The sequence below is a fragment of the Macrobrachium rosenbergii genome, chromosome 21 (assembly GCF_040412425.1).
Source record: "Macrobrachium rosenbergii isolate ZJJX-2024 chromosome 21, ASM4041242v1, whole genome shotgun sequence".
Lineage (NCBI taxonomy): Eukaryota > Metazoa > Arthropoda > Malacostraca > Decapoda > Palaemonidae > Macrobrachium > Macrobrachium rosenbergii.
Window position 1 is genome coordinate 41,433,680 of NC_089761.1, and position 12,558 is coordinate 41,446,237.

Consider the following 12,558-nt stretch of genomic DNA (forward strand, 5'->3'; position numbering starts at 1 on the left):
TTGAGGGGCTGCACGGTAAAATTTTGACTGGTCGAGAGGAGGTAACAGTGACTGTCAACAAAACCACCTGACCATTGAACGTAAAGTTCATTACTGTACCACTGCAGTTTTATCTTTCCTTTGGTAAGTAGTTCATAACACCAGTAACAAAGAGTCAGGTAATAGTGTGAGGCATTAGGTGAACATTCAGTAAGAGGAAGACTTGGTCCAAAGAAAAATGCGTATGGCATATATGTTTTAAATGGCTCAGGTTAGACTACTAGCCTACAGTAGGCCTTCTAGTGTAACGGAGCTTAGTAAGCCCATAATTTAGACTAGGATAACCTTTTGTGTATTCTTATTGCCACCCTACCACCGACTAGACTACTGCTGCGGCCTGGTTCCCGCCAGTCGCCTACCGGAATATAGATACGCCTGTTGTCTGTTTTTGTTTGTCTGTTAAGATGTTTACCGTCTTTTGTTTATGTTTTCTTATTCATCCTCGAGGGGCTGGTACCAAACACGGCGCCCAGGAGCGAATGCAGAGTTGGGAGACAGGGGAAGGCGTGAGAAATCCTACTAGGGGAAGGCGTGAGAAATCCTACTGTGAAAAACAGGCCAAACCTAACCTATCCTAGAATGCTGTGTCCTGATCTGACTAGACCTTAACTTCCTAATCTGACTAAGGGTAGGAGGGACTTTGGTCCTGCTGGACCCCCCAAGTAACACAATATCAGAAACAGATTGGCAGGACCAAATTTCTGTTTGGACACATGGTCTGGTACTAGTTATGCCCTAACCAAAACAACCTTAACCTGACCTTTCCTAGAGTGCCATGCCCATCCTGCCCTGACCTAAGCCAAAACTTACCTTCATAACCTAACTCAGTGGCCCCCTGGACTCCCCAAAGTTACACTGAATATTGGAAATATTGGTGGGACTAAATTTCTGTTTGGTAAGAGGTGAAATTACTAATGCTTACCCGTCTTCCTATTCTGCATCCTACCCAGTGCCAATTTTGCACATAAACTGGTAGTGACACCAAACCAGGGTGATGCGGTAGTAGTCTTCAGTTTTACCCCTATTGTAAGAAGTGGTAAATTTGTGTTTAAAACCATGTTCTAAGACTGGCAAAATGTGGTTTTATTTTGGTATTTTCACCATAAATTCTTGGTTAACCCACTAAATTCTGTCCTGCCCCCATACCTGATAGTATTGGGGACCTCAAGAGGGAAACCATGGAATTTTGTTAGGGAGAATGACTGAAAATGAGTGGAAACTAGGGATACTGCATGTTTTAACTTAACCTGACATAGGATGCCAGGTCCTGCCTTCCTGAACTTTACCCAGTAGGTGTGGCTTTTTACTGGGTCTTTCTTACTTTGTTAGAGATGGGGTTAGGCTGTGTAATTGGTTAGGCAAGCATATTTGACAGAAATGAATATCAAGTTCACCATAATCACATAAACTATGAAAAACACCATATTTCACTAGGTCTAGAATGGATGACCCTGATGTATACTAACAATAAGGCACTCAATTCATGACACTGGATATGCTATGATGTTTCTTACCTCCATGGATGAAGAAAATGCATAATCTTTACTCAGGTAGGGTATTTTTTACTTTTAGACTAATCCTCGATATTGGAGCTATTTGCTTTGTTCATATATCTCTTTAAATATGCTTAGTTGAATGTATCGTAAACTTACTGTTACATTAGGTATTTAAAGACGAATGATGTTACTCACTTGGATTTTTTCAAAGTTCTTTGCTGTTGTTTTGACGTTTAAGCGAGTGGGGGTCCCAATCAGAATTTTATTGTACCAGTGCATTGTAGGGAAGGATGGCTTGTGTATTTGGGATGTCTTTTGTTATTTTCATCTGAAAAGTGGACAGAGCTGAAAACTGATTGGTTCTTTTGTTCTAGATTTCGCTAATTCAGCCATGGTTCCTTTGGTGCAGACGAGTAACTTGTTTTTTTGAATTGCTTTAGCCAGGATTAATAGAGTAGGCCTACAGGGTTAGACTGTCCCGACGTTGCTGCTCATGTTTGTGACGTCACTGGTAGGTGACCATAGAAGAAAACCAGGAAAACAAGGAAATGAAGGGTCACTGTGGGAAATGTTTGCCCACACACATTGTCTCTCTCTTTTATGACCTTAGGTGAGAGAGGTCCCCGTTAATCTCCAGGTACTGCTGAATTAAAGGCTATTTTATTAGCTTTGCATATTTTCTCTTGATTTCTCTCAGAAGAGATGTTTCTGTTTAGGACTGGTTGGGTAGTTGAGATTAAAAGGACTGACCGCCTTAATCCGGGTTAAGAGAGCTTCCTTGTTCTTCATTCTGGTAAGGTCAAATACTGACTGATGACCATTCTTTATCTTAACGTCAACCAAATGCAGCCACATGATGACATGCGTGAGATAGTCCTTATTTTGGTCAGAAGTGGACTAACCCTGTACCCTGTTAACCCTGGTTTTAGCTAATTTGAATTTTTGTGTGTGTGTGTGTGTGTTTTGAACATTTATGATGTTCATTGTGGTAACAAACTAGTTTAAAGGAACTGGAAGCCCTTATATTCTAGTGTGGGGGACCACAATAGGAAATGGGCTTTTGGATAGGGGAATATACAAAGGAGTGAAATGCAAGGCTGTATTCTAAAATTCCCATGATACTTACCCAAGTTCTGGTTCAGGTGAAGGTCAGGTTTATTGAATGTTTTTAAAGTGACACCCTGCACTAGGCAAATAAGAACCCAGTGACCTAGGTCCAGGAGAGCAAACCCTCCCCCTCTCCTGGCAGGTAACGGCTCAGTATCCTAGGTTAGGTTAGGTTAGGTTGGGGGTCCAGGATGGGCAAAGCCTCCTAGCCAGGTAAGGACCCAGTGCCTCAGATTAGGTTTACAAACCTTGTGTTTCACCCTTGTGTTTTTCCCCTTCTAAAAAACCCACTTACCCACTGGATCTTCCATAAGTTATGGTGTAAGATGGGATCAAGAATCTCTTAAACTGCTAATTTGCTACCAAAATGAGTGTCAGAAACATTCAAAGCCATATTAAAACTTAGAGATATCATACTTTCAACTCTAGAATGTGATTGTGATGCAAAGTAAAAATATACTAGTGTATATCAGAATGAAGTGGAGGTGTCAATATGCAACCATGTAATACATGAGTGAACAAATAAATATTACTTTATTAAACAACAAAAAGAATGTTGTGGAACACAATATGCACCACTGCTCATTCCCAAAGGTGCAGTGATGTCATGAGTTGCACCAAATGGTACAAAATGGTACAGAGCAGAATAGCAGTTGGTATGGGCAAGATGAAGAGCAATCATTAAGAATGGTGTCACAATGTAAACAAAGTAAGAATGTTCATAAAACACAAACCAACCATATGAATGTTACTAGTAATTTCCACAGATTTTTGGGAGGAAGAAAAATATCTTAAGCTCTGGTGGGAAAACCTACTGAAATACGGTAAATGCCATTGAAGTAGTAATGATGTTAGTACTCATATAAATATGTGAAGGTTTGCATCATTATCTAAGTATGTTGTTTTTTTGAAGTTACTGTATTCCAAAAGTTTGTGGATATTTTTTTTTGGGGGGGGGTTGTGGAACAAATAACAAATTTGAAAAGTAATTTGTATTTTTGCAGGTATACAAAACAGAACATTTCATCACAATTCCACCTAATCTACCTTGTTTAATCCTTGCTGCCAAAGGAAAAAGTGTTTGGTGGTGGTGACCACCAGTGTACTACCTTGTTACCATGTTTTAACAGCCAATCCCAGCATGGCTGAACGATTCCTACATGAAAGGCTTAAATTTGTATTAATAAAAAAATACAAAGTACATAAATTTTTTGTCTAAATTCCATCTTGTTAGGAATACCAACCGATATCATTGCTCCTAAATATTGAAAGATTCAGCCTCATCAAAACTTTCTCCAACTAGTGTTATTTCATCCCATCATGCATACGCTATCATCATTACTTGAGTTTTTATTAGATTTGAGTCTCATCTTCCTAGGCATAAGATGCATTTGGTTAAGGAAGCTTTTTAACGATTATGATGACTTGCCAACTAAAAGAGCATCATCTAAATGTCCTTGTATGTCAAGTTTCTATCATTACTCCAATCTGCACTTTCTCTTTCATTTCCAACCACTTTTTACATTATAAAATGTCAGCAAAGGTGGAAAAACATTCCCATGTGTAGCATCTTGCTTTTTACTTAAAGTTCAGTTGACAAGATCCCATCAGCATTAACTCTGCATCTACTTCATTCATGGATAACTTCAGTTAGTCTTCACATATTTAAGAGAAATTTTTCAATTACATACACTGCTACATATCTTAACACTAATATTTGATCTCTGCAACTCCTGCTTTTTATAAAACCACTTTGTTCATCTTTGAACAGTATATTAGTAGCTTTAGCTAGTCTGTTGAGACCAAGTACTGTATGTATACTAGATATATTCATCATAATCAATGCTAATGCAATGCTTATATAGTTACAATACCCAGTCAGGTCACTGTCCTTTGGTGCCCTTGCTATGACTTGTAATTTCTAATTATCAGGCTGTGTTCCCTCATTCCATATTCTGCAAAACAGTGTACTTTGTACATAAGTTGTCATTTCACTCTCAGCTAAACTCATCACAACAGTGATTCCTTCATAGCCAGGTGTTTGTCATCCAAGTTTCTTCATAGCTAATTCAAATTAACAAGGTGTGAATTCATTCATAAGTACATTTAATTCATCATACTATTCCCCCATATATCTTATTCATGACCTTACAAAACTACTCCTCCCAATACTGTATCGTCTTTCTTCCTCTGATGTTATTGACCCATCCCCCTTGTGACAGGTATTTTCTGCTTTTCTTTTCACCTTAGGCTTTTCATAATTCTGTAGGGTACCCTAGCACCCATGCCACCCTTGCTACTCTGTCAGTGTTTTTGGTGAGCTTTTGATTTTAGCTTTATTTTAGTGGGAACAACTTTATGATCACTGCTGATTTCTGCTCTCTGGAGCTTCTAACACTCTTCAATGTTCTGTTTATCTCTCAGAGAATGGCTATGTGATGTATTTGGTTTCTGTGACTGCCATGTGGAAATGTCAAACTATATTAATGCATGTCATTTAATTAGCAAAGAGTACCTCCCAACTACCAAACTGTTTGCAGCACAGAAATGAATGAATTGCACCCCATTTCTGTTTGCATTCTTTCCAAGGTTTTTCTTGACCATTATATCATCTATACTTTCTTTTTTATCATTCTTGGCATTCAAATCACCGGCAACAATTCTCTTTATCTCTTTCAGGAATTTCAGCCATAAAGTTTTGCACTTATGTATAAAATTCATATTTTACTTCTTCAGAGAGTTCTTTCATTGGTGCAAACACACTTTAATACTCATCTGTCTTTACAGAAGTACAAACCATTGCCTTTTACTTAGGAGTATTCATAAGAGCCAGCTAGAAATGATGTTGAAGTTTGGTAACAAGATGGCTAATTGGCACTAGTTGGATGAGTGTTGGAATTCCGTAATCACCTTTCATCAACCAGCACTTCTCCTGTGAAGGTGTTGACTGATCTCTCTTGAAGTGGAGGAGGTTTTGTAAGAAGCCCAGAAAGGTTAAGAGACATTTAGCAGTGTCTTCAGGGAAAATACTCTGCCTCAGACACCATCAGTATTTCTGTGCTTACTGGATTGCTCCCATGCTCCTCCTGCTTGTTCCCCTATAGCTTGGTCCTAGAGGGGTATATGCTTGAGGGTGGTACCCCGGCATGCACTCTCCAACAGTGATGACATGTGCATAGGTGCTGAGCTCTCCCCAGGTGATACCTTGGCATGTGCTCATGGTTTGTCTCTTCCTTTCCTTGCTTTGTTGGGTGTTCCAGGCATTGTAGACTCGTCCAGCACCTTAAAAGAATGTAGCCTTCTCTAGGTACAGTATTGCTGGGAACCTATACTTAGCAATATTCTTGGACCACTTAGCTTTGGATAAGGCGTCCTGTATTCCTGCTGTTCCCGTTAAGGAGCTCAGCCCAATTAAGCCTTTTGTTGCTGTTGTGTTGCCTGTGAGCGATACCCCTTTGGTATTGAACATGGGCTGTACTCCTGTAACTCCTCTGCCTGCTATGACCTCATTTTCCACTGTAGTAGGAGAGTAAGACACAGTTGCTTCCTCCTCCACGTCAAACTCTTCCTGATCATCCCTTCTTCCCACTGAAGGAAATAGTAGTGTCTTGAAAGACATCTTATAAGAAACTGCATTGGGCTTCCTTCTTCCTTCTCTGAAGGTTGATGACACTGTTTGCTCACCCCTGGGTTAGACATTCACTGTAAGGTGGGTTGACACTTGGTTTTTGAGCATGTTTGTGACCCAGTGACTTCCTGTCCCTTTTGAGACTTTAGGACTGCCACAAACTTGCTTGTTCTGCTTTGCAAGTATGTATAAGAGATGGCGTTACCTTCTTTTTGGGCAAAGTTGGTACCTGTGTTGATACTTGAAATACTTCTGACCTACCTAGGACTTTCAAGGTGTGTGGTGCACACTATAACACTTGTTAGCATTTGCCTGTGGTCTCTACTAGCTTGGATTCAGTGATCATATGAAAGGGTGACTACAATTTGGAATGTGCTCTTTCTGTTCACAAGCCTACCTCAGCGGGTTGTTTGGCAATAAGCAAAGTGGGTCTGATTGTTTGTGTTCATGATTCCAAGAGCACTCGATAGGGCAGGTTGGTGTGCCTGCTATGTTTTGGGCTAAGAGTTTAGTCTTTCTCTATGGAATGGATTGGTCTTGGACTCTTCTTTACTCTTGTTAAAGAGTAAAGTTGAGGCAGTGGTGAAGAAGAGGTGGTCTGATAGCCAGGACACTTTAATACACCATGCAGTGTCCTTCAAATCCTTTGGGGCTCCCAAGGGGACAATAACCAGGACTTTGGTGGCAGCCAGGCCTTCATTGTTGGGAACAGTCAGACTTCCACCAAACCACAATTAGTTCAGGTTTCTTTTTCCTCATGACATGACCATTAGTTTTCCAGGCAATGCTGTTGGTTTTGATGATGGTGGAAATTGATTGTTTATGAAAATGGGACTGATCGAATTACATAGGGCTGAGATAGTTGCTCTTTGATGCTTTCAAACAACAACGAGGCCTAGGAGTCTGAAGTGAGCAGAATAAAATATAAACTTTTTAATAGGCACATGCTGTTAGTCACGAATTTACCTGATTTAAAGGCAATTAGCCATAGGCATTATAATGGATGGGAATAGCGCACACAGGTTCTCCATTCCATTTAGTAATCCATCATTGTCCTTAGTTGTACTGTACAAATCTAAGCCAAAGTCTTCTTGTTTCATATTAGTTTGGGTATTTGTATCCCATGCTTCCATTTGTATACTTTGATAAATTATTGCTTTTATTAACTTTTACTCTCCTTTTTGTTGTCCTGCATATGTTCAATATAATCTGCCATAATGTTTTTTTCCTTTGTCCTCTCATCATCTGTTTATGTACTTATACATTAGTTCACTCAAGATTTTTCTGTTTGGTGTTACAGATCTCAGTTTGGATATTTAGGTTATTCTCATCTGTAACCCACTCTTTTGTGTAAACTGTTTTTTAATGGGTGTAATTTTTTCAGGTGGCACGAAAGCCAGATTTTTTGAAGCACTACATCAGCCACAATGGAAGCACAAACTTCAGAGAAAGCTCATTTGGTTGAGGGGAAATCAGCAGTCAGTCCATCTTCAGATTTGGTACCCAAAGCTCCAACTCCACGCCAAGTACTGATGAAACTGTTCTACCATACAATCGCAATGTTTAGTTTACCATTCATCGCCTTCTTCTATAGCAAGAGAATCATTGAAGAATCGTATGGAATTGGTGAGCCAAATAATTACATATATGCTGCTATAACGGCTGTTGTTGTTGTTCAAGTTATTATATTCTCCTACGTATATCAGGCTTTCCAGGAAGAAGCAATAGACAGAAAAATTAGGGCACATGAAAAGAATAAATAATTGTGTGCCATATTTGCCATTGCTAAACATTCCTGTATTGATTAACTGAAGGTGGAATATTACTTCATGCACTCGGATTATCAGCTGGACGTTAGTTTGGCATTAGTACTTAAATGTACATGTGGTTTGTTGATGTCCAGCAATATTAATAGTTTGGAGGTATTTGTAAGTGTACAGTAATGTACTTTGTTGTAAACCCTAGTATTATACAATACAGTAGTGAGTTAGAAGTGCATATTAAAAAATAATTCAAAGAAAATGTTTTCATTGAAAACTGAGTTAAAGAGAGAATGGTATAAACAATGTAGATACACAATAAGTGTATTTAGTGTACATAATGTATTTTATCGTGCAATGCTCAAGTACAGACGTAAGCTTATTAGGTGTTGGAGTTACTGCACAAATGAATGATACAGCATTAGTACCTGAATTAATGTTTTTTTAGGCATGAAGTAAAAAATGTTATTGTAATGCAATTTCATTTCGAGTCTTCCTTTTTATGAAAGTCTTGAAAATGTTGTAAACCCCATTGGATAGACATCAGGCAACACAAAATAGTCAGATAATTACAATGGATTGGGGTTAACATGAGAAGAAATATGAGAAACTTGTTTAGTAAATTGCTTTGTTCCTGAACAAATAGACCTAATAGCTTAATATCTTACAAACCAAAGCCTTGTTAGTAGACCCATTCAAATTTATGTTAGGTACCAGCAGTGAGGGTGAACTGCCCTGGAGGCTACATGCTAAGGAGATGTATTTGTACGTCTTTATTTTTCACTTCTTTCTTACCTTTTAATCATATTAATGATTAACTGTATACCTTATTGTTAGTATTTCACGCTTTAAAAAAAATTATGGGGGAGAATGTTTTTCAGTGTTAGGCTTATTCATATGCTGTCAGTCCATGTTACAATGGTATCCTTGGCTTCCCATTATATGTACTTTGTTGTCAGTAAGAAAACATTCATGGGTGATTTTTCCATGCGGTTAATCCAGTTTATGATGCGCAGCAAGAGCTATAGTTCTGTTGCTTACCACAAGTACATAGTCCATGTGCCAAGTTATTTTGGAATCATGCAGTTGTCAGATTTAATTACGCTTATTCTTTGCTATGCAACTTCTTATTGCAGATGAAGTTTCTCATGAAGGCATAGGTTAAATCATTTTCCCGCATGAGTATCCATCTACCAGGGAAGAACTTGTACTCGGTATGTCACCATATGTAATGTCATTACTTGGCCAGCTACTATTTGGAACTGTTAGTTGGTCAGTGTTTGTCCCAAGTTTGACTGAAATTCCTTCAATCATGTACAAATTTTGATGACAAGGTAAGTATGACAAACAAGGAAAATGAAGGTGAAAACAATGTCCCTCCCCTGACTTCTTTTGATATGGGACTACAGGGTAATCCATTTGTTAACAGAGCAAATTGTAAGATCTGTGTTTCTCTTTGCACCATTTACAATGGCAGCTCCATAAGAAATATGGAAAACTTCATTACTTACCCACTCTTAAATATCAGCTTTGCAAAAAATACATAGTATGAAAGTAATAATATACTGTATATAACATATCATACATTATGTGTATAAAAGTTTGGACAGTATCATGATGATGGTTAGTAAATGAAAATAATATACATAAGGACAATATATATTTTAACATATCTTACTTGGTCAACAAATTGGATGGTTACACATTTCATAACTCCCAAAACTCTTATATTGCTTACTTCAAAATACTGTCACAAGTAATCATTATAAAATTCAAAGAAATAGAAAATATTAATAAAACTGACATTACTCAAACTCATCATAACTCATTGTTACTAAGCACGACATTCAATTTTAGAAATATTACTAGTTCACAGTAAGCATTACTAATTTTAAGGATGAATAATGAACTGCAATTCTAAACATCTTGGAACATGAATACTTCTTTCGATGAAATTTTATTCATTACATTCTGAAAAGATCATGTCATATTCTCTACGTCTATCACTATGTTCTAAATTCCTTTGCAACAAAGGAATAATCAACATACTCCCTGTTTCCCAGCAATTTTATGGCTTGAATTTTAATAATAAAAAAAGGCAAGGCCAAAAAATTACTTAACATTCACCAGATTAACAAAAAGCTACATGTTGAAAACTTCAAGAATATTTGTCAATGTTATATAACACTCAGAAGTATCTCTGTGTACAAACCCTTTTGAAACTAACAAAGTTAACTGACTACTAAAAAATTACAAACATAACTCAATATATATGAACACTTAAATTTCAGTACCATACTACGGTACATTATACGATTTATGCTCAGAAAAACAAAATGTACATTACATGTTGAGACATGGAACTCAAGACTGCTTACTTTCTACTAGTACAAAAATATTATGGATCAACTTGAAACACTGGAACAGATGTATTAATTTACTTCATCCAATATAAATAATAAACATCCTTACAACAAATTTAACAAATATTCATAGCTGTCATTAAAAAGTACAGACTATAGCTTCAGTAACGTGAAACAAATTGCCACATTTTTACTACTACTAGAGTACCTAACTATTCTCTACTTGTAAAATAATGTAAGTAGTTTTGTCAGGCCAGCAAGGTAAAACTCTACTCTCATAGAACTAGCTTAATTTTTTACTTATGTGTACACTGCTCAGACCAATGGATTAAATAGTAAAATGTACTAAGCAGATTTTTGCCCTAAAACTTTTTGCTGATTTTTTCCACAATAATCAGTTTTATTTTCTCACCCAAAATGAAAATTAGACCTACCAGTTTAATGAAAATAAAGCAGAAAATATACTTCTATCAGGCAGTAAACCAATTGCATATCTACATTTTACAATGAATGAAACCGAGACCATAAAAAACAAAAAATTCAGAATAAGAAAAATAATGAAGTACATTATTTCAAAACATATATATATACAATGTATAAATTGTACAATAACATTTATATATACTGCAACATTATGTAATGATAAAAATACAACTTCAAGTTTTTGTGAGATCAAAGACACAAGCATTAGAATATACCTTGGTTACCTATACCTGGTAGAATCAGCAATACTGTAAAAGAAACAGAAGACAAAAATATGCCTGATAATTACATACGAGTACAGATAAATGTTTATAAAAAAATTTTTCAGAAAATGTTATTCAATTACTGATTAAGAAAAAATGGTTCTCATATACAAAAGTAAAAAAAAATGTTCTTACCTACACTAAGTACTACTTATTGCTAAATCTTAGCACCTTTTAACTTGAAAATGTTTATAATTGCTCAGTTTTTTTTTATGGACACATTTCTGGAGTCAGTGATTATCAGTCACATCACATGACTCTTGATGAAAACATATTCTTAGTTAAAGCAAAGTTACTTTTAAAAACCAGTGTTGAACAGCATCAAAAGATTCAACTAACTGGCATAAACCATGAGAGCTTTCAGTATTTATAAATACTTCTTTAACAGCGTTGTGTATATATACATAATAAAAAATACATACTTTATGAACTTGTAAAAATCCTTTTATAAAACTATACTCTGTTTTAAAAATATGATCTTTCATGTTTGTAATTCACTGTTAAGAGCTGTTTATCCAACATATAATGAGACAAGGTAATATTTAATCCAGCAAGATTCATTTATTATTTTAAAAGCACTGGATTTATTTCTCAACCTTTTCTCAAATACAGCTCCCACAACAGCTTCGTCTGTAATAAAGAAGGTAAATGAGATCTAGATTGAAAATTCACAACAGATTTAAACAAAAAGTGATTTATACTCATGAGGCAGAACTCCTCTTCTGGGATAAAAGGTGTGGTTAATAGAATAATCATTGAGATTAGACAGACGTGAAGTGTAGATGTCGGCAAAACGGAAGAGACGCCTTGAGAAATACGTTGGATTATCATGGGTCCTGAAGACACTTCCAAAATGTGGATTGAAGAGCTTCTTTGTCTCCTTTCTGAAAATAAATCCATGAATACATACAGATTAATTTATTAAAGTGCAATGAGTTGTTACATATTGTACAGTATATTACTAATGTAATGTATTCGGAAAGTAATGTACAGGCACTCCCTGGGTTATGATGGTCCATTTTATATTTTATCTTTGCAATGATGGTGATGATACACATTCAGTAGAAACTGTATACCAAATTCTGAATTTCAGTTCTTTTCTGGTCAAGCAATATCTGGTACAATACTGTCTCACAAATGCTGGGCATCTAGGCAGGTAGCAGCACTCCTCATCTCCCAGTCTGCCATGCAGTCACTAGTGTACACAACTAATACTCTATAGTGTTCTGTGTTGCTACTTTATTTTTGGATACCCTCCTGTGTTTACATTGTGTTTTTAAGCAACCATCACGTCTCCAAAATTCCCATCTGTCTCCTGCTACTGGTGAGAAGAGGAGGAGGAGGAAGGCAATTACTCTTGAGGAACAACTTGATATAACTGCCATGTATGAAGGCAGCATGCTCCTAACAGCCACTGCA

At 36.7% G+C, this 12,558-nt stretch overlaps 1 protein-coding gene and 1 long non-coding RNA gene across 3 annotated transcripts in view; one reads left to right on the forward strand and one right to left on the reverse strand.

Annotated features, from left to right (window-relative positions):
* LOC136850004 (uncharacterized) lies at positions 1-10,738 on the forward strand. Its single transcript, XR_010856503.1, has 2 exons — positions 1-123; positions 7,655-10,738. It is a non-coding gene; the product is annotated as an uncharacterized lncRNA (long non-coding RNA).
* The window catches only part of Nt5c (5' nucleotidase C), a 26,026-nt gene continuing 23,143 nt past the window's right edge, over positions 9,676-12,558 (reverse strand). For both annotated transcript variants that reach the window (XM_067123552.1, XM_067123551.1), the window contains one exon: positions 9,676-12,023. In XM_067123552.1, the coding sequence (XP_066979653.1) occupies positions 11,819-12,023 (205 nt within the window). In that variant the 3' untranslated portion in view covers positions 9,676-11,818. The remainder of the gene's footprint in view (positions 12,024-12,558) is intronic.